General features: G+C 39.9%; 1 protein-coding gene across 3 annotated transcripts in view; it reads right to left on the bottom strand.

The window, feature by feature from the left end:
• The window catches only part of CASK (calcium/calmodulin dependent serine protein kinase), a 352,166-nt gene that overhangs the window by 121,148 nt on the left and 207,501 nt on the right, over positions 1-23,517 (bottom strand). For all 3 annotated transcript variants that reach the window (XM_040632797.1, XM_040632783.1, XM_040632789.1), the window contains exons 6-8: positions 14,173-14,275; positions 7,625-7,800; positions 3,015-3,137 (exon numbers count right to left, since the gene is read on the bottom strand). In XM_040632797.1, the coding sequence (XP_040488731.1) occupies positions 3,015-3,137; positions 7,625-7,800; positions 14,173-14,275 (402 nt within the window). The remainder of the gene's footprint in view (positions 1-3,014; positions 3,138-7,624; positions 7,801-14,172; positions 14,276-23,517) is intronic.

Raw genomic sequence — 23,517 nt, 5'->3', positions numbered from 1 at the left:
TGACTGATTTTTTCATGTTTTATTACAGCGTACTTTAGGGTCTACAGATGAAGGCTACAAAGGGTGTGAAAAGAGCTCAGTCATCTATAAGGAAAGTACAATTTTGGTTGGTCTTATTTTTGTTGGAATGAATATTCATAGCAAACACCACTAATTTAGATAAAGGCGTTAAACACAGTATAATTTAACAATCATAAGACATTCACATATTGGTCTATTTACTCAAATTCTTTTTCGATATGAAATGATTGAATAGGACATTTTCTTGTGGCTTTATCAAAGAAATAAACCTTTTTTTTTTTTGACACCCAGTCATGTTATTATGACTTTGGGCACTCTTTGCTACAAGGACGTTCATCATCTTATTTCTTCACTTTGCAATTATGCAGGAGTTTTTCATATATAAACTATAGCTTAAATTTAGTCTTTACAAAATTAACACCAATTACATCCACAGCAATGATTCACAAGTATACATGGACAAGTATTTAACTGTAAGAAGCCTGTTTGCATCAGCTAGATAACATTCTCATGGAATTCTTCCATCTCCAGATGGCACCTAAGCAGTGGAGGTAAATTATAGTTCAGACATGGCACATGATTCTGAGCTCAAACAGCCTTCTGGAACTTTTCCATTTAAGTTACTGACATTTTCTGTCTGTTGTCTTTCTGGTGCCAGAAATCTATTACGTATTAAGCTCAGATTATTTAGAACGAGAACTACAATCACTGCAGGGAGAAGGGTTTCCAAAAATAAATATTAGTCAAGATATGCATGATTATGAGTGCCAAATTTTCTAAAGAATCTTAAAAATGACTAATATGGCTGCCATTTTCATTGTCTTTTGGCATTTAAAACTAGCTACTAATGAACAAAAGATCCCCATTATGGAGAAACAGAAATAGGCAAAGGAGAAATAGGAGTCCCCCCTACACTGGTCATTTCTGGGAGAAAAAAATACTAAGAATGTACTTAAGAACTGCTTACCCACCCTTTTCTGGGGGAAATCAGGAATAACCAGAACTGAGTATTTCAAGTCAAGAATAACTAGAACTGTGTATTGGAGGGTTGAATGCAGATTTGATAAGTAATATTCTTTTTTTTAAAAGATTTACTTATTTATTTGAGAGAGAGAGTGGGGGGGAGGGGCAGAGGGAGAGGGAAATAGAGTCTTGAGCAGACTCCACACTGAGCATGGAGTCTGATGTGGGGCTCGATCTCATCACCCTGAGACCAGGACCTGAGCTGAAACCAAGAGTCAGATGTTTAACCTACTGTACCACCCAGGCGCCCTGATAAGTAAAATTCTTAAGGGAGACTCAGGATCTGTTGGAATCTCAAAACTGTTCTCTAATATCATCATCCATGTCATTGCCACTAAGATGCATTATGAATCCACATTTTAATAGATCTTATTGTTTTTGCATGATTTCTAGGGAAAGAGCATGGTGTAATATAATGAACATTTATTTGTCCATTTAATTAAATAATAACTAATATTTATTGAGCACCTACTATATGCCAGATACTTTCTAGAGTGCTGGACGGAAGTGAACTGACAACCCCAAATTCCTACTCTTCTGCAGCTTGTATTTTACAGGTGGTAAACAGACTACAAACAAGTAAAATATAGCTATGTCTTATGGTGACAGATGCTATGGAGAAAACTAAGGCAGGGAAGGGGGACTGGGAATACTGGCGGCAGGGGGCATTCCTTCTCCCTAATTTTAAACTGAGCAGACAGGAAAGCTCTTACTAAGAAGCTGACAGCTAAGCAAAGATCTGAAGGTGGTAAAGGAAGAAGCCATGACTATGCCTGGGGAAGAGCGTTCTAGGAAAAGAGCATAACAAACACAGAGGCATTGAGGCCAGAATGTGCCTGCTGCCTGAGGAACCACAACAAGGCCAACATGTGGGGAACAGAGTAAGAGGAGAGTAGTAGGGGGTGAAATCAGAGAGGTATTAGGGGGCAAGACTACACTGGGTTAAGAAAGAACCACTCCGGGGAGAGGCCTGGTCTGAAGATATAAATTTAGGACTCATCAGAGTATGAACAGCACTTAAGACCATTAAAACTAGATGAATCTCCAAGGGCCTGAGTGGAGACAGAAAAAGAGGATCAAGGATGGGTACAGTCAACTTAGTTCTTGTTTTGCTGTCTAGGGGAACAGAAGCTAGAGGGGGTTGTAGGGTCAGGAGGTGTGTGTGTGTGTGTGTGTGTGTGTGTGTGCCCGTAATAAAAATACAGTGTAGCATATTACAGTCAACAGAGTCAGAAAAGTGATGATGCAGGAAAGGGGATATTGCTGGATGCTGCCCTTGAGTAAGTAAAAGACTGAGGATCTCACATGCAAAGGAAAGCGTTGTAGTAGACTCAATTAAAATCCTGGTTCCACTACTGACAACTTCTGTGACTTGGGGTGAGATTCTCAGACTCTCTGAGCCTTTGTTTTCTCCTGTACAGTGAGAATTTCCTGGAATTACTGAACTTTAGAATGTCTTAATCAAATAGTGCTATTTCATTCAAGTCCCAAGTTAAATTTTCCTTAATACTCATTCACAAGATGGGATAGAGAAAGAATTTTTAAAATCTAGCTTCTTTCTAAAACAATAAATCCATATCTAGTTATCTATTGAAATAAAAATGTTATGAACCACACAGTCACACCCAAAGTAAAGATTGTAACTTTCTGTCATAAACACAGCAACACTTCCCTTGTTCTTGTTGCACAGCTTTGGGACATGTGTCGGCGGAGAACAAACACGCCTTCCTCCCTGATACGTTCTGCCTTAATCTGCCTGTTCCCTCTGATGGCTGCATGTCACTAGAATGGTATATTCTCCACTCAGATATTTACAGAAGCTGTCCAGGAACAGCAAACAAGATGAATAAAACTAAAAAAAAAAAAAGTGCTCAGAAAAGAGGTGGGAAGAGTCGCCCTCTAGAGCAATACATTCCTGTCGCTGGAAGTGTTCACACACAGTGTAGATGGCCACCTGTGGGCTCCCGTACCTTAAGCCAGGGGTGATTCAGTGCTTCATAAACAGTGATCCTTTCGGCTGGATCCAGCATCAGCATGCGACGGACTAGGTCTTTGGCACTTTCAGAGATATGGCTCCACTGCCTTGGATTCATCTGAAGAGAAGGAGATGAAAATTCCATAGTTATCGTCCAGTGAAAAGTTAACATTCACTACAATGTAACATTCCTATGCTGTTTCAATGTGAATAAAATTCTCAAAGAACAGAAATCTGATTCTAAAGGCCTGCTTTCTAAGAAAGAGGACAAAGGCAAGTCTTTGGTGTCTGTTGCTCTATGAGATTTTGCATCAGTAAATATCCCTTACATATGTTCTTATTGTCACATAAGTTATCATATTTTTAATAACTGAAGAATAGAACGCTCATGACTGTAGTTTCTACCTTAGCTAAAGAGACTAGATACTTTGCTCTAATTTTTAAATTAAAAATTTTAAAGAAATTTTAAAACATTTTAAGGATTGGAATGTGCAGTAAGTATGAAGTTATGCAAAGCTCTTAGTAGGATGTTTTGGTCACGGTATATCAATTTTAGTATTTAGGAAAAAATACACTGTTACCAAAGGCCCTACAAAAGAACCAATTCACTTGTATATTGTCTTCAGTGAAGTTACTTTTGTTCCTTTCATAGAGATGAGACAACTAAGTCACAAGGTCAATTGACTGAAGTCAAACAAATGATCAAAAACTATGAGTTGTTCAAAAGACATAAGACTTGTGAGAAAGTGGATCCGGGAGGAAAAGAGCAAGATGGCTCCTGGGAAAAAGGGTATGTCTGAGCCCAGGAAGCAGAAAAAAGGGAAGGGATACTTAGGGTTTGCCGTTGGGAAGGCAAGGGGGGGGACAGGCAGGGAGAGACGAGTAAGGTCTCATTCCTTATTTAATATTAATAAGCCGACTAACAGGGTGAATTTATGCGAGCTGCCTGGTGCCAGGAGCTAGCTTGAACCAGAGGAGACCTAGGTCACCTTCTAATGAAGAAAGATGGAGAATAAAGTCCATAACAACTTCAAGCCAAATAAAATCACAGCTTGCATCACAGTACACAGGAATTATTATAGTTGGCCAAGGGTTAGCATTAGACACTTCGCTCTGGCTACTGTGAGGCTCTATACTTACAGATGGGGAGTGAAAAATGCTCCTTGTTCTTTTCCTAACAGGCAGAATTCCAAACAATAGTCACTTCTGCTTCTCAGATCTCTTAACTAACGTAAGTGCCATATTGCCGTCATCCTATTAAAATTGTGATCAACTGGTCCATTTGAAATAATGTTGGTGATTGGATGAGGCTTAGCCTTGTTCCCTCCTCCCCATCCTGGAGCTGATGTGCTCCTTAAAGCTGGAATGATTTGTCCTCGGAGAAAGGGGTTGAGAGGTCATCTGAAAGTGGTGGTAAGATTGCTGAGGTGAGTAGAGGTTGAAAAGTATATGCCCCCATCCTGTTTGTGAGGGAGTCCAATCCAGGCTTTTCCTCTTCCTTTGGCTGAAAGAGTAGCTGAAATTAATCTGGGAGCTTGGGTTTATAAGGGGAACAAAACAGGGCTACAGAACACTCTCACTTCTTTGAATACTAAAGCCATGGGCGCCTCGACTCCTGTTGTGGAGCTACCAACTGGCTACCCACAACGAAGACAGAAGACGGCGCTGTATCTTGTACATACTGTGGGAGATACATTGTTGTCTTTTATAAGAAAGTTCATTGAAATTAAATGCTGGCATCTATTCCAGGTAAATAGTATTCTCAGACATCTACCTGAAAAGATGAAGTAAGCTAGCAAATGTGAATAAAAAGTTAAATGAAAACCACTTAAGACCAGTAGCGGTTGATAAACTATGAGTTTTTAAATGATGCCATCAAGATTTTCTTGAAAATACCCCTAGACATCAAGGATTCTGCTCATAGTTCTTAAGAACCACTGGGGTGATGAAACTATTTTTGAGGCTGGCTGTATGTTGCTAAGTATTGAAGCTGGGGGTTCACTGTACTGTTATCTCTATTACTTTTGTTTGAAATTTTCAATAACAAAAAATGTAAAAATAAACGCTGACAGAATCACAGCACAGTACGTGTGTGTACATATATATGTGTGTATCTATACACATACACACATATATACATATATGAAAGGCCCACCAGATTTACCATTGATGGTAGAGATGGCTCTATACTTCAAAAGAAGATGCTGAAAACGTGGGGCTCTCGTGTTAAAAAAAAAAAACAACCCATGAATATTAAGTGAGAGGTAAGGTTAGCCAAGTAAAAAGGTAATAAGTAAGTTATTAACCTCAAAGCTTCAAACCTCCAGGTGCAGAAATTATGATATAGCTGTCACGTCCATCTGACTTACTGTAATACTAGGAATGGGGGTTTTAAAATCATTTAATTTTTGGCATGTGTGAACAGTCCAAATTTCTTACAAGGAAACAAACAAACTATTCAGTGCTTTAAAAATAGAGAAAATCAAATACCAGAGGCTGTCGGAATGAAGCATATTGTCTTGGAAACCAGGAAGTTAGCAACTGAACTAACACAAAGGAAGAATTGTATCATTATCAAATGCTTATAGCTCCCAAAAGGCAGGTGGGAGATTTTATCATACAACACCATGTCATAAGTTGCTGGGAGGATAAAATGAGTTCATAGGAGTGCTTGGCACAGTTCCCGGCACATACTAAGTGCTAGGTCTGAGGACGCTGTCATTACTGCTAGTATTCTTATTATGCTGGTGCATGGCTAATCGTGTTTGTTTTCCTATGGTAAGTATCTGTGATTTCACTTGGCCAAATTCGACCAGAAAGCCATGGCCATGCATTCCTCATAGTCATTCGCAACTTGCAGGGACTGGAGGGGGAGGATTTCTTACAAGCAGTTTCCTGAGACATTTAGTTACCTTGGAAGGATTGATTTTATTCCCCAGTGGCCAACTGACTTGAAGAGAAGCAGAAAAACCTATTATTTCAAACATCTTTCTCTGTTAACAGAGTTTGGGCATGTATCTTAATGCAGCTAAACCCGCAGGCCCTTATAAGCTGGCGACGCACGAGGCTAAAAATTAAAGTGTAACTCATTCTCACCTGTCACCTCTCCAAGTTTCACTTACCGTTTCAAAGGACCAGGCTGCAACCCTGAAGCTACTTCACCTTTCATTTCTCTCTCCCTCCCTTTTCTTGAAGTCCCATATAAAATTCTAACATTACTGAGGAAATGAAAAGAAAACTTAACAGGCCTCACAGTTTTGGAGTCTGGTGTTACCCGAACCTCTGCATTTGGTTTTTAGGTTGCCAGGCATGGCTGAAAATGAAACAGTGCTTCTGCTGAATAGAAAGTACGGGTTTCAGTAACATGGGGCGGAAAAAGAACTTGCCCAACATAAGCTGGGCCGAGCTGGTATCCAGACACACACTCCCCCAGGTTTCCCATACACAGCATTTGATTCTTCGGCCACACGTGACGGTATAGGGCCACGGAGTGTAAGAGCTGGGGCAGTGAGACCAACCATATTTACTTCCAAGCATTCCTTAGGTGGTTTTCGTATAGGCATTCACAGTGTCAGTGATGAATTGTTAATTTTTTGATAAGGAAAGTAATAATATGCTAATCATACAACTGTGAATAGTCTATGAGGTTTCCAATCCACGGTAGCCAAAGAATCGGAATGTTTAAGTCACACTAAAATGGCTCTAAATTACATTATGAGATGCAGTTATGATCCTGGTATTTCAGTTTATCCTGGAATGTAAGTGGCAAATTTTTCAGCTGTGCTAGCTGACTACATAAAATGGAACAACAGGCATGGTAAAGCAAAACAAATAAAGGCGGACACTAAGTATAAAATAAAGAATTATTAAATCACTGGGATGAAATTTCCATTTTCACTTTACAAATTAAGAAAGCTTTAAAAATGAAGCCTTTCCTCAAATTACACAAAGAAGGGCCAAAGAAGCTTATCTTCCAGCTGAGCCTGAAGAGGAGGTTTGGTCTCCACACGGAGAATGGACACTTTTAAATCTGAGCTCACATCTGTTGTGAACACCTCGTCTAGGGTAAAATAAAAGGTCAAATTCTACCACAATAAATTTCAAGGGTCATTCCAAATTCTTTCCCTGAACTAGAATTTTATTTGAAATAAGTAGGGCACTAACCGATTTCTCTGACCTAGCTCAATGGGCAGTTTTGCTGGGATGTATTTATGGTAAAAGGACTGGCTTTGTCAATCTGAGGGCCCAAGACTCCTGAACTATTGACTTGCATGTACAGACGCTGTATCAAAGAGGACTAGGGTCCCCGTTTTCTAGCCTAAACACGGGGCTGGGTTCCAAACACGTGGGACTGAGGTCGGCCGCAGCACAGAGGGAGGCGGAAGGCCATGGTTGTTTTAAAGCCAGTCTCCTGTCTTCTGCCTACATGACAGTGCAGCTGATAGTGACTCAGAACTTTACTGCAGGCCCATACTGTCTAACAAGGCTAGGGGATCAGTGATATCAGCAAAGAACTTTTCTCTATCAGGAAGTCTAGATAGTAACTTCATATTTTCCAGAATAGTTTAATCTCAATGGAAGAATAAAATGTTCATAATATATTACCTTATATTTTCCTTTAATAATGCCTTCAAACAATCTTTCCTTGGTTCCATAAAAAGGCAAGCAACCACTTAGCAGGATAAAAAGGATCACGCCACAACCCCAGACATCTACAGGTTTTCCATAAGGCTCTCTCTTGACGACTTCTGGGGCCATAAAATGAGGTGTTCCAACGCGACCTACATTTAAAACAACAACATCAAGGAAAAGTGTTTACATAAAATGGCTTTATTTCCTCACTGGAAAACTGAAAATAGAATAACAGTCTGAAGTAGAAGCTTAACAATGTAAATATTCTCTTATTACCTACTCCCTCCTCCATAAAATCAAAGGGAAAAAAAGGCAGAAGGAAAAAAAATTATTTAATCACCTCTTCAAAATATTGAGCCCAGGATAGAGACTTTGTCATCGTTTTTTGTTTTTGTTTTTTTTTTTTTAAGATTTTAAAGTTATCTTTACACCCAACATGGGGCTTGAACTCACAATCTGAGATCACGAGTCAACATGCTCCACCACTGAGTCAGCCGAGCACCACGGTACTTTGTCTTTCTAACACTGGTACTGCCTATTTCATTAAGCAGGATGCATGGTACTTATCTATTTCTTGTTTAATGAAGAAGTTGTTTAAATTTTCTAATTTTCAAGTTTGAAAATCACTAAAAATATGGAGTAGGGGCAGGGGTCGGGGGGCAGGAGTGAGAAGATACCCATGGAGAAAAATGGAAATATACTTTTGATTGCCAAATGGAAAATTTCAAAATTAAATCTAATCTTTATCTGGAATATGACCCGGAATCTGAAATCCTGTTCAACTGATTTTAGGAACTGACTGTAGCAATTAACAATGCTCAGTAATATTTTCTTCTATAGGATTTTTTAAGCTGCCTCTGAATGTTAACATTTGGATGAGAGCAGACATAGGACATAAACCAAAGCAAAGTCACGAAGCTCCTCTCATTCAATCCCCTTTGGCCTCCATCTTTTTTAAAGAGTTTTCTCCCACCTCCACCCATGAATATTAGCCTTCAGGAAGGAGTCTGATAGCAGTTTTTTGCACGCTGGTAATCATCTTTAACTCAGTATCCCTAAGGGAGTCTTTTCTTCTACTGTAGAAGGAAAGGCTGTGCCCTGTAGGGAAATTACTGCGGAAGGGGCACTGCCCACCAGACTCGGCAGCTCTTCTTGTGTGCAGGCCCAGCCTTCTTCTTTCCTCCCTCCTCCCCCTGCCCCTTCTCTCTCATCGTACTGAGTCCAAGGTAATTTTTACTTTGAAGGCTGCACAATGCTTCACCTAGAGCTCAGAACTGTGGTTTAGAGTTAAAAAAAAGAAAAAAAAAAGACAAGACCTTACAGATCTTTTTTTTGTTTTGTTTTGTTTTGTTTTTAAAGATTTTATTTATTTATTCGACAGGATAGAGACAGCCAGCGAGAGAGGGAACACAAGCAGGGGGAGTGGGAGAGGAAGAAGCAGGCTCCTAGCGGAGGAGTCTGATGTGGGGCTCGATCCCACAACGCCGGGATCACGCCCTGAGCTGAAGGCAGACGCTTAACCGCTGCGCCACCCAGGCGCCCCCCTTACAGATCTTCTAATCCAGCTAGAGAAAATACACCATCAAGTCTAGTTAGTGACCGTCAAACTCGGTTGGGATGGTGAAGGATAAAGCAGCTCTTAGCTTGTGTACTGGGGATTTTTCTGTGCTATGGCTCCCCTCTTCCCACGTAACAGAAGAGGTTAACTTTGGGGTTCAGAGAATGAAAATATTTTCATTGAAAATGTGCAGTAGAGCAGTGAAAACTGTACTGGTTAGAAGGGAAGATTTTTATTCCACGTTGCCCCATTTTGCTTCCTCTGGTAACACAAAGAAGCTCAAACGAGAGCTAAGCCTCGAACTTCATTAATAGCCTTGGACAGAGCGGGGCCACTGGAGAATTCGCCTTGTGCTGACAGCAGGAGCTGGGAAAAGCAGGGCAAGAGATCAAGGTACCAGTGAGGGTGCGGGTACCACGGCACCAGTCAGGTGCCTTCTTATACTTGGGATGATGATGATGTTTTGAAAAACTCAACTTGACTCCTACTACTTCCTACACAAGAAAGAGCTGAACAACTCAAAAAGGAGCTTCTCTCCATTTATCTGGGTTGAAGACTACTCCATTCTGGAGAATTAGTGTTCATCCTTAAGGAACATACATGTCTTCTGGCTCAAGAATTTGCTCACAGATGATGGGGCAAAGAATATATACGAATGAGCTTTTTACAATATTTTGTGCAGATCAGTCAAATGTGAAGGACTAGAGTTAACCTTTAATGTACACCAACCTTCCCGGACTCCTTGTTTGTGATAGCTTGACTTTTCCTTCTTTGTGGTCACTTGATTTTTATGACTTTGACTTCCTGTTCTTAGAATTTTGTGGTCAATTACCAAACCAAATGTCACTGTGTATGACATACTTCAGATATACATTTAAATATTTAAATGTTAGACTTTGGGATAATATATTACAACCTCATTATCTAGAACCTCAGGTAAGGAGCCGTTTTGAATAGCTAGGACTTGAATCTTTACACACCCAAAGTTTTGTAAAATAATTTTGGATGGTTATCTTTCTACAATTTTCTGACTTCTTTTTACAAAAGATGCTGCAGACAGTGTAACATTTTCTTGATGACTCAGGATTGTCTTGTGGCTATCAGTGAAAGAACTACACTACAGAACAGAAAATGCTCTCAGGAACTTCACAGGTAAGCAAGGCTTGAGTTCTTCAGTGTTAAAAGGGGGCTGTGCTTTCTACATTTTGGTGTCTGCTCAACATACTTTTTCTGTCAGGCTTTCGTGCCTTTTCTCTCACTGTGCTTCCTCCAGCCTTGTCTTCTCCTAATTTGTTGCATAAAATCTGCTGTTAATCAGAAAAGGATTAGCAACCAGGTTCTTTCATTTAGTAACAATTTCCTAAGTGCCTGCTAGGTCCTGGACACAATGGGAGGTGCTGTGGACATACAGAGGGATAAGCCGTGATGCCTCTTGCCCTCCTAAAGCTCAGTCTTTGATATGATTACAAATGCCTGCTTCAAATACTACATGGAGGTATGTAGCACAGGTAGTTACGCTAATATGGAAGAGAAGGAACAGGGTTACCTAACTTGGGATGGTGAAGATCAGCTTGCTTTTAAGAGGGGAGGTTTGTTAGCTCAGTCTCTCAGCCTTCAGGAGCAGTAAGAGTTAAACAGATACAGAAAATAACAAAAGGTATTCCAACCAGAGGGAGTAGCAGGGGCCAGGCATGAAGGCACATGAATCCGTAAAACTGTGAAAAATGGCAGCATGCCAGCTTCAGAGAGTGTGTTCTTAGATGCCCATTTGAGAGAACCATGAATGGGTATTAATGTCAAGAAATGTTTTGCTGCAAAAATAATTTTTTTTTCTAGGTTCCTAGTTATCTTCTGGATAGAGGAGTTTTCCAAATAGCTGAATTGCAGATAGGTTAATTGCAAATACATGTAAGCAGTTTCTACTATATGGAAAGGAGAGAATTCTTTTCTATTTCTATTCTGAGTAATCAAAGATTCCAACTGACAGGAAAATAGCTTTCTGTTAATAAGCATTAGCAAATGAATGAATATCAGTATAATTTCAAAAGTACTTTAAACAGTAAGAAAGCTTTCTCTAAGAGAAACCATCTATCCCTTATCTACATATGTTGTATTTTTAAAGACACTATAATGCTTGAAGTAGTTACTTCAAGACTAGAAGGAAAGGTATGTTAAGAAATGACATTCTGACCATCAGAAAGTATTTTAGTTCTAGAAGCACTGAGAAAAATAAATTTTGTACAACTGACACACTGTAGGTTCAAAATCAGCTTGAAAAACAAACAATTTAGAAGAAAGGCTCAAGGACTTTAGGAAAATAGATTAATGTGGAGAAGATGTCTAGATAAATCTAATGAATCTATTTTCCTCCTTTAATCAAAAAGCATGGTAAAATATGAGGCAAATACCACTATGAATACTAACGGGATATGGATCCAGATAAAGAGAAATAAAGCCATACATGTGGCCAGCATAGAACATATTTCATTTCATTTCATCCCATCAGTCTTGGTGATGTTATCAGAAGTTACTTTTTATAACTGTGTAGTCTTTTTAAAAAAAAGATTTATTTTTATTTGAGAGAGAGAGAGAGAGAAAGAGAGAAGCAGAGGATCCCAAGCAGACTCCTTGTTGAGTGTGGAGCCCGATGTGGGGTTTGATCTCACGACCCTGAGATCACGACCTGAGCTGAAACCAAGAGTCAGATGCTTACCCAACTGAGCCACCCAGGTGCCCCAAAGTTGTGTAGTCTTTACAGAGGGGTGATCTGTACAAATATCAGATTTAAGAGAGTTAGTTTAATAACAACAATTGTTTAAAAACAACTTGGGAGTTGTAGTTGATTTCAAGATCAGTATGAGCCAGTGACATTATGTGGCTGTCCGAGAAGCTAATACAATTTGGGGAGCCTGATAGAAATGTAAGTCCCACAGCAAAAGAAGCAACAGCCCCAAGCTCCTGTGTGCTGGGTTGTACCTACAGCTGTGCTCAGTTTTGGCTCCGTCCTTTGCACACTGTGAGATTCTGCACCAGTTTATATGAGGAAGGGCTAAATTAACTTAGGCAAGTTAATTTGGATAAGACTTAGCGGTACACAATATTGTCCTTAAACATCTGAATGGTTATCATGTGGAAGGATTAAAATTGTTCAGTGTGGCTCCAAAAGTCACAATTAGCACCACTGGGTGGAAGTGATATGAAGACAGATTTCTGTTCAATGTGAAGATGAATGTTTCAGTACTTAAGGAGCTTTCCAAAAATGGAAATACAGTCCTGGAACACAGTGAATTCTTTGCTATGTGAGGAATTAAACTAGAGCTCAACCTTTTGCTGGGAATTTTATGAAGGAATGTGATCACTGGTTATACGACTGGAGAAGTGAAGGCCCCCTTGGAATCCTGAGATTCAATGATCCTATGATTAAATGATGTGCTACTAATCTGATCCTATGATCAGTCCTTCTAATGACAGATGGAAGTTTTGAATTAGGGGAAAAAAGTAGTCATTTTTTAAAACTATACTCAACTTGCAATTTTTCATATTATTGGAAATGATGAGCTGGAAGAGAATGCAAAACTAGAAGAAAATCTAAACATAATTTAATTTTAGAGGGCAATGTGATGAAATAACAATTTAAAGACTACGACTATGACTCCTGGCTCATTTTTCAGAAGATGGTCTATGTAAATGCTGCTTTGATGTGTTAGTAATAGTGTATGAAATTAAATGAAATATCCTGTGTAACAGATGATTGTTTTGATATTTATCATTTGTCAGGTATTTGAACTTAATGTAAGTATCCATGGAAGATGACAGGTTCAAAAAGGTTCTGCTGGTATTTTTCATATTTTTCCTCTTTGTGAAGCCTGGCAGTATCTGGAGATGAAAAATCGAAGGCACTGACTAGAAGACTGATAATTTCTAGACTGGAGAACTAAGTCATTTGCAAAACTAAGGAACAGAACTAAAAACAGGGCAGCATTCTGAGCTGGAGTCTATTGAAGGGAATAAATAAAAACCCAAATTCTTGAATCTGGAATTAGCATCCACCTCTGCACGCTACTGGAGAAAATTTCTATTTTTAACTTTTCTACTTTTTTTTTCTGGCATGGGAGTTTTCTAATTATGTTTTGCTTTGGCTAATAATAAAAATCAGTCTGCATTTACATCTGCTTGCTCTTCCCAAATACACAGACTGATGGCTTGAGCAGGACTCTTTCACAAAGAGGAAAGCAATATGAAATTAAACGTTAGCCACTTATATAAATCTGAAAGTGGTTAATCTACATGTTTCAGAATGGACTTCGTTTGGCCAGTTCAACTTTATTTATTTTTAAGTAAGCTCTATGCCCAATGCGGGGCTTAAACTCACAACCCCAAGATCAAGAGTCGCGTGCTTCACTGACTGAACCAGCCAGGTGCCCCTGGCCAGTTCAACCTTAGAAGTCACTTTGCCCCAGATAACACCTTCTTTCAACACTGTTTTAAACTCTGTATGCAGGGTCACTTCTCTGCCAAGTGGTGGGAATACAAAGAGTAAAAGCCCAGAGTCTATTCTCAAGATACTAAAATTTTAGTTATAACTACAGTTATTAAATTCAAAACTATGATGGCACTTTCATAGGGAGGGGTGGGGGGGTGGAACAGGTATGAAACACTGAGGATGGGCTAATATATTTACTTTGGAAGTTTTTTTTTTTTTTAAGATTTTATTTATTTATTTGACAGAGATAGAGACAGCCAGCGAGACAGGGAACACAAGCAGAGGGAGTGGGAGAGGAAGAAGCAGGCTCATAGCGGAGGAGCCTGATGTGGGGCTCGATCCCAGAACGCCGGGATCACGCCCCGAGCCAAAGGCCGACGCTTTACCGCTGTGCCACCCAGGCGCCCCTACTTTGGAAGTTTTACACCAATCTGAAAGTGACCAGGTTTTGAAGGAAATTTTTTAAAAAAATGTTCTTACCTCCAGCTACAAGTCCAGACTCCCCTAATTGAATAGCTACCCCAAAGCCCCCAAGCTTAACAGGTGCCGAGTTTTCCTTTGAGGCGAGGAGAACACAGTGGGGCTGGAAGGAAAAACAGACAAACAACAAACCAAAGATAAAGATTAATTGGAGATGAGCAATTTACACAAAACTGAATAACATGATCATATAGTCATACATTAAAAACTCCTGCAATTATTTTGGATGCTTGAATTACTTGTGCTGTTCTCGCTTGTGGTTGATTTCTCCAAAGACTTACCTGTTTTATCCAATGTTTTTCAGAGATTATTTGCATCTAAGATTAGGGTACGGTGCTAAGAATTACTCAGGAAGCAAAGCGTGTTCAAGTATGGCAGATGTGTTTTCTACCTTTTCATGCAATGTTCTTTTTTTTTGAGTGATAGTCTACATTTAAAGAAAATATTTTTTACACCTCTTGCCAAAATGTTTCTTGAAACCTCCAACTTGACCTACAGAGCCACTGTGTCTTAGTCCTTAGGGGATGCTAATGGCTCTTTTTCTACCCTCCCACCATCCTCTTGCTTTTCTTTATTCATTCCATCCCCAAGTAAGAGGAGCCAGATTTAATGACTTTAATTGAACCTTCGTCTCAGAGAATTTAGTGTTCTCTCTGGGCATGTCTTTTCTCTGGACCTGCCTTTCCTCTTTGTGGGAATGGGATGGGAGAAAGGAGATGACTTGGCTGGCCTCTGGTCCAGGGCAAAGACATCCTTCCCAAGGAGTAGCTGTGTGACCAGGGCTCCCTAAGAATCATATGCTTTGTGGTCACAATGAGAGTTTCTCTGTAGGACCTGGTCTCAGGGAAGCATTTAACTGTGCGGACCTTTGGTCTCTGCTCAAATACTATGCTCCCCAATATGACTGATGTTCCATGTGACCTGCTTTTAAAATATGGGTTAGTGAAAAAGAAAAAAGCAAGCTTCTTCAGGCATGGAAGAGAAAAGTATTTTTGTTCTTTCCCATACTTGCTCATTTATAACATGACACAGTTTTAGCTCAGCTTTAGCCTATATGATAGTGGCCCCCCAAATCCTGCGCAATAAAACTCTGAACGGGCGCACCCAGACAGACGTTTGATAATGATACACGAAAGTGGAAGGGATCCTTACTCTGCTCAATGAAAGCATCAGGGTTCTACTTTGGAAGTTACTCTTTTTGTCCAAAGACATTTAAAGATCTTATAATAGAGGCTCTAGCACAACGAAAGATAAGCCCTTAAATATAAATGTGTGTGTGTGTGTGTGTGTGTGTGTGTGAGAGAGAGAGAGAGAGAGAGAGAAGGAGAGAGAGAAGGAGAGAGAGAAGGAGAGGGAAGGCAAGTGTACATGAATGGTGAGTGAGCTGCAGCAAGACACAAAGTAGCCAAGAGGGTTTATGGGAGAGTGAGCAAAGCTCCGCAGAAACCAACAGATAAAGACTGCTCTTCGTAAGAACTTTCGGTTGGTTCAAATAGAGATGGATGACAACAGACCTGAAGAAGAAAGTGACAGCCCTAGCATGATTCTAGTGTGGGGTGAAGTGAACAAGCCTAGAAAAGGAGGGGCATGATGCAGAAGAAGAAACTATAAACTAAACCTAGACAGGGTCTCCTGGCCAGTTTTGTCACCTTATTAAGAAGTAGAAGCTTAAATCAGAATCCTCAAGTATACCCTTTATAGTTTGTTGACTATATTTATTCTTAAGTTAATGTTACACTGAGATTTATGTAATTCTCATCAGAATGTGGATTCTATCATTCTCAATAAATCCTTAAGTCATAAAATCGGAAGACAGAAACTAAAGAAACCAATACATATAAATGAATATAAGAGACCGGGTAGTGTTAAGTGCTATGAGGTAAAAGCTGGTGGAGGTCAATGTTACAGGTTTGGAGACTAGGGAGCTGGTATTTAGTAAGGGGGTTGGGTCAGAGAAGGCTTAATAGTGTAATATCTGAACCCAGACCAGAAAGAAGGGGCAGAATGGGTCATGTGGAAGCAGGTTCCAGAAGGGGGGAATAGGATAGTAAGTACAAAGGCCTAGAAGTACGAGGAGGGTTGGTGTGTTTGGGGAACAGTAAGGAAGCCAGTGTGTCGGGGGGAAAATGAGCAAGGGGAAGAGTGGTAAGAAATGTGCTCCAGATGATCAAAGGCTCTACGGTCCAGGGCTTGAAGCCATGGCCAGAACCTTGGGTTTTATGCTGAGTGAGATGGGAAACCCTTGGAAAGTTGTGAGCAGGGGAGCATTATGTGCAATTTCAGGTTTTGAAAGAATTACTTGGGCTGTTGCGTGGAGAAGAGATTGCAAGGGCATGACACTGGAAGAAAAGATACCAGGTAGGAGGCTTCTGTGGTTGTCCAGGCAAGAGAAGATGGGGATTTGAATCAGACTAGAGTGACAGAAGCAGTGACGGCAAGAAGTGGTTAAATTCAGGACACATTCTAAAGGTTAGGCTGACAGAACTGCTACTGGATATGGGGTGTGAGAGAAAGAGGTAAGTATGACAACCAGGTTTCTGTTCTGAGCAACTGAATGAAAATGAAGATGCCATTTACTAAAACGGGGAACACAGAAGGAAGAGTTTATAAAGAGGGATCAAGAATCTGGTTTGTACAAATTGAGTGCAAGATCTTAAAAGATGGGAGAGGGAAGGCTGGAATTAGAGATATAAATTTGGGATCAACAGCACACAGTGTTTACAGCCACGGCAATGAGTGAAATCACCCAGGGAGTGACTACCGATAGAAACGAGAAGGGGGGGGGGCGCCTGGGTGGCTCATATGGTTAGAGCGTCTGCCTTCGGCTCAGGTTATGATCTCTGGGTCCTGGAATCGAGCCCCATGTTGGGCTCCTGGCTCGGTGGGGAGTCTGCTTCTGCTTCTCCCTCTCCCCTGCTCATTCTCTGTGCCTCAAATAAGTTTAAAAAATCTTTAAAAAAAGAGAAAAGAGAAGAGGTCGGAGGAATAAGACTTGGTGCACGGCAATGTTTGAGGTCAGGAAGATGACAATCTAGCAAAGGAAAGAGAGTGCCTGGGTAGTGAAGCAGGCAGGAAACCAGAGCAGTTTGGTGTCCTGAAATGCTAGTGAGAGGCCATTTCAGATGAGAGCGGAGAACTGACCATTAGATCTGGCAACCTGGAAGTCCCTGGTGACCTGGATAAGAGGGGTTTTGGTGGGATGATATAGACAAAAATCTCATTGGACTAGGTTTAAAAAAAAATGGGATGAGATGATGTGGAGATAGTAAATTCAGATAGCTTTCAAAACCTTACTGTACTAGGAACAGAGAGATGAGAATGGGATGTAGCTAAAAGAGAAGGAGAAGCCAAGGAAGTTTCCTTTTAAAAACTTTTTAGTATTTGTCATTAGAGAAAATAGATTATTAAACCTCCATGTACCTTTTTCTAAAGATTTTATTTATTTGAGAGAGAGAGAGAGAGAGAGAGAGAGAGAGCTCAAGCAGGGGGAGCAGCAGAAGCAGGTTCCCCGCTGAGCAGGGAGCCCAACTCGGGGCTTGATCCCAGAACCCTGGGATCATGACCTGAGCCAAAGGCAGACACTTAATCAACTGAGCCACCCAGGTGCTCCCCCCATCTCCTAGCTTTAATAGTTATTGACATCTGCCGTTCTTGCTTCGCCTATCCCCATTGTTTTTTGTTGCTGAAGTCTTTTAAAACAAGTATCATTTCACCTGTTATTAGTTCAGTATTTATGACAAATGACTTGAAAAAATAACCATACTATCAACATCCAATACAATTAACAATCCTTTAATATCATCTAATACCAATCCGCATTCAATTTGCCTTGACTATCTCAAAGACTTTTTTATTTTTTTACAGTTGGTTAGTTCAAAATGGTATTTAAGGTCCATACACTGCACTTGATGGTTATAGGTCTTACATCTCTCTGACTCTATATCATATTCTCCTCTTACCTTTTTCAAAATGTTCATGCCATTGATTTATTAAGATACTAGGTAATTTCCCCTGTGGAATCTCCTACAGTCTAGACTTGGCTAAAAGCACCTACTTAAATTGAATATGTTCCTGTGTTTTCTGTAAACTGGTAGTTAGATCTAGAAGACTGATTAGATTAACATTCAATTTTAGTTTTGTTTTACACTAATACTTCAGTTTTTTGTAACACCTCAGGAAGAACATAATGTCTGGTTGTCCTACTTCTAGCAACAGGATTGGTCAGTGGGTTCAGGTATTGTCTGCCTTGATCCATCTTTACAAAGTTCACCATCGACTCTTCATGATTTTAGCAGCCAATGATGCCCGGCTCCATAATTAGGGGTTCCAAAATGGAGGTTTTCCCCAGTATTTTGTAATGAAGACTACCAAACACAGAGAAAACTGAAAGAACAGTAAATAGCCACATACTCACCACATAGATTCTACAACGAACATTTTGCTACATTTGCTTTATCAAATATTTATTCATTCCTCTAACCATCAGTCCAACTTTTCACTATAATTCAGCACATGTCATTAGAGTTTAATATATTTTTTTTTGAGAAAGAGAGAGAGCTAGTGTGCTTGCAGGGTGGGGACAGAGGGGCAGAGAGAGAATCTTAAGCCGACTGCACACTCAAAGTGTGGAGCCTGATGTGGGGCCCAATCTCATGACCCTGAAATCATGACCTGAGCCAAAATCAAGAGTCAGATGCTTAACCAACTGAGCCACCCAGGTGCCCCTTGAGTTTAATATTTAAAATTATGTTTAAGATAAAATTTACATGCTGTGAAATGCACACATCTTAAGAGTACCATTGGAGAGTTTTGACAGCTTGCAAAAAACTGTGTAACCGTATCCCTATCAGGATGTTATGGTCCCAGAAACCTCCCTCGCCCTCTTACCACTCAATCTCGGCTGCCACACCCCCAGTACAAATGACTATTCTGATATAGTATTGCTTATTCTGAAAAAAACAAAAACAAAAACCAAGTTTGTTTTGCTTATACTACAACTGCATATACACAAATCATATAGTACGTACGCTTTTACGTAAGGCTTCTCCCACTCAGCCCGTTTCTGAGATTCATCCATTTTGTTGTGATCAGTGGTTCAGTTCTTTTATTGCTGAGTAATTATTCTCTTGTATGAATTCCCTTGTATGAAACCACAGTTTGTCCATTCTCCTATTGAGGGACATTTGGGCTGTGTCTAGTTTGGGGATATTATGAATAAAGCTGCTATGAACGATTTCCAGAATAATAAGTTGGTTGCCAGGCAACCTTCAAAGATGATCAATGAAGGGCTTTTTTGTTATTGTTGTGAATTTATAGGTTTTTATATATTTGATGCATTTTAACCAATTACAGTCATTATTCATTTTGATGTTCAAATCATCCCATTTTTTAGCCAGCAGGACCTCCTTTAAGACAGCTCTTATGCCCTTTTGTAAGACTCTAAAAGTCTGGTAAGTTCCTTGCTTTCAGGCAGAAGATGTCTGAGGTTTGTCTTGTGCATTTCTTGCCCCAGATCTGGAACCAACCATTTCTCCAAGCAGTCCCATTTCTGTATAGTGGGAAATGGTATTTAAATTCACAATATGGATATTAGGTATATTATTATTACTGGGTTATCCCTGCTTTGACTTTTCAGTGGACAGAGCTAAACAAAAATATGTATTTTTTAGAAGGAGAAAAATAAATCAATTCATACTGATACATAGGTTTTTTTAAAATAGAGTTTTTACCTGACTTCTTTGATTTTGTCAAGTAATGTTGGTACCTAATGACATTAACATAATTACTCATTTGCTTTATCCCCTAGGGTGTGTGTATAAAAGTACCTACATTACCAGTAACAACAAAACCACCGTATGCTGTTTAAGATTTTTCTGTGGTTCTTTTTGTCCTTATGATATATCCTACCAGGGATGTCCAGTCAAATTACTGTTTTGCTATTGAATAAAGTAAGAATTCATGAGTCTGTGCTGATGTAAGTAAATAAGTAAATGAACAGAGAGAAGGAAAAACTTTCATGTAAGGAGAAAACCAATTAATGAATGTAGAAGAAAATCTGGCATTAGAAATCACCATTTGGCAGTTATCATCATGATAACTGATTCAAGTGAGAACCATCAAAAGGTAGTTACTAGTTGGTAAAAGTTTGAAGAGTAATAGGATATTTGTGTAATCTCAGAGTAGCTCCCCACAGGATACTTATTAATTACAAAAGGTAAAATAGTAATTTTCCAGAGGAGCGACTTGGCAGACACTCCTAGCAAAGTTACTACTGCTAATAGTGGGACTAATTAAGAGCATGTGCTTCCTTCACTGACAACCCTCAGCAACACTCTGTGGTATTCGTGCCAAAGGACTTCACTGCGTCAAATCATGAGGAAACATCAGACCAACCCAAACTGAGGGGCATTCGAGAAAGTACTGGACCCATGCCCATATTCTTCAAATACTGTTTCAGATGAAAGGGATCAAAGGAGACAGAAGAGACTGAACAGCTAAAATGTGATATATAATCTTATTTTTATTTTTGCTATAAAGGATATTAGGACACTTGATGAAATTGGGACAAGGTCTGTAGATTACATAAACTCCCTGATTTTGATCATTTTACTGCGGCTATTTAGAGAATTCCTTATTTTTAAGGAACTATATAGATGGACAAAGAGAGAAGAGTGAAAAACTGAGAAAGATAAAACAAATGTAGAAAAATGTTAACATGGGGAATCTGAGTGAGAGGTGACGGAGTTCTTTGTATTACTATTAGAACTTTTCTCTAAGTAAGTCTAAAATACGTTAAAAAAAAAAACCCAACCAACCCCACCCTATTTTTAAAAAGATTTTATTTGAGAGAGAGAGAGAGAGAGAGAGAGGGAGGGAAAGCACGAGTGGGGGGAGGGGTAGAGGGAGAGGGAAAGACTCTCAAGCAGACTCCTCGCTGAGTGCGGAGCCCAATGTGGGGCTCCATCTCACAACCCTGAGATCATGACCTGAGGTGAAATCAAGAGTTGGACATTTAACCGACTGAGCCACCCAGGTGCCCCCAAACCCACCCTATTTTAAAGTCATTTAAAAGAAATCTCTTTGTGGTTATACTTTCAGTTTGTTACCCAGTGAGGCCAATTTGTTTGAATTAGATTTTGACTTGATTTGATGTTTGGATTATATAAAACATGTACATGGACGCCTGGGTGGCTCAGTCGGTTAAGCATCTGCCTTCAGCTTGGGTCATGATCTCAGGGTCCTGGGATTGAGCCTCACATCAGGCTCCCTGCTCAGCAGGGAGTCTGCTTCTCCCTCTGCCTCCACCCCCCTTGCTCATGCTCTGTTTCAAATAAAGAAATAAAATCTTTATTTTTTTTAAAGAAATAAAATCTTTAAAAAAATAAAACATGTACATAATTCCAAAGTTGAAACTGTAAACAAATTTCATTCAGAGAGGCCTAGCTTTTGTACCTTCTCCTTCCCCTTAATCTCTTCTTCCTCTTTTGTAAGTATTTGTAATAGTTTTTGGTTTATCCTTCCATTGTTTTATCTTTTATGAAAATAAGAAAATACATATAAATATTCAAAAGTTTCACATAACAATATGATTGACGGCTCCATAGCAGGAGCGAGAAATTTTCAGAGGTTTGCTTTTGTTTTGTCTTTGAGAGAGAGACATTGTGTGGTGATGGGAAAGACCCCGTGGAGAGGAAAACACGACCCCAGGAGAAGGAAGGGATGGAATGTAGTGTGCAGGTGGGGAGGGGGGTTGGCCCCAGCAACAGTGAGGAAGGCAGGGTCCGGGAGCACCTGTAGATGCAAGCAGATGGGGATGTAGGAATATGAGGAAGTTCTCTTCTGAGTACTTCTGTTTTCTATTTACGTTGAAATAAAAGTGATCATCAGGCGGGAGTGGGGAAGGAGAGGGAGTTGCTGGCAACTTGAGAAGTGTGAAGGTGTGAAAAATATTTTCAAAGAATGGGACAATGAATTGACTAAGACAGTGGTTCTCAAATTTCAGCCTCAGAATCACAAAGATTTGCTGGCTTCCACCCCCAGAGTTTCTGATTCATAAGGTCTGAGATGAGGTCAAGAACATGTATTTCTAACAAGTTCTTGAGTGATGTTGATGCTACTGGTCTGGGAGCCACGCTTTGAGAACCAAGAGACTAAGGAAATACAGCAGGACTGCTGGCAGCACAGGGGCCCACTTGAGGTTTGTGGTCATGAATGTGAAGTGAGAACAATCAACACGACTGGGTGTGTACCTAGGAGTCCTCATTTCAGCCGGCAAGGTTCAGATCTGGAGTAAGTGGTGAGCTGAATTTAACCAGGGTTGGGATTTAGATAAAGAGAGGATGGTGAAATAAGTAATGGATGGTTCCAGGCAAACGTATCCATTTATTTATGCTTTTCTACTTCTATCTTTATATAAATAACAAGCTAAGATACCAATAAAGGAGGAAGAAGACACATGAGAATGAGCTAAGAACAGAGAGACAGAAAGTAGAAAGTTCAGAATGAATAAGAAAAAGCTCAAGTGAGGGAAGAACCAGAAAAAGATGATGGATCTTCCTCAATCTACAAGGGGGTTATGTCCTGATAAATCCATCATAAGCCGAAAATACTGTAACTTGAAAATGCATTTAACACTTCTAGCCTCCTGAATCTCATAGCTTAGCCCAGCCTACCTTAAACATGCTCAGAACTCTTACATTAGCCTCCAGCCGGGCAAACTCATCTGACACAAAGCACATTTTATAATAAAGTGCTAAGTATCTCAGGTGATTTATTGGATACTATACCGAAAGTGAAAAAGAGAATGATTGCATGGGTATAGAATGGTTGTAAGTACATTGGTTGCTGACGTTCGTGATGGCACGGCTGACTGGGAGCTGCGGCTCACTGCCACTGCCCAGCCAACACGAGAGAGGATTGGTCCACATATCGCTTGCCTGGGAAAAGATCAAAATTTGAAGTTCAGTTTCTACTGAATGCATATTTCTTCTGCACCCCTGCAAAGTCAAAAAATCGTTAAGTTGAACCACTGTAAGTTGGGGACTGTATGTACACTCAAATCCGGTCACAGTAGGGTCACCAGGGCACTGAAGATTAAAACAGAATTAGTATTTGCAAGGGGAGGCTAAGGTGTGGAAAAATAGGTAGTATAACATAAAAATATTTATATTAGATTTAGTGAAACAGAATGCTGTTTAGTTATTTAAAAAAAAAAACCTCTGCCAGGATCACCAAAATGTATTTGCACAGCCATGTTTATTGCAGCGCTATTCACAACAGCCAAAAGGTGGAAGCAACCCCAATGTCCATGGACAGATGAATGGAGAAAGAAAATGCGATATATAT

This window comes from Ursus maritimus, assembly GCF_017311325.1.
Source record: "Ursus maritimus isolate PB19 chromosome X unlocalized genomic scaffold, ASM1731132v1 scaffold_X1, whole genome shotgun sequence".
NCBI lineage: Eukaryota > Metazoa > Chordata > Mammalia > Carnivora > Ursidae > Ursus > Ursus maritimus.
The sequence above is the reverse complement of the archived record's forward strand: the minus strand, read 5'-3'. Positions and strand labels throughout refer to the sequence as shown.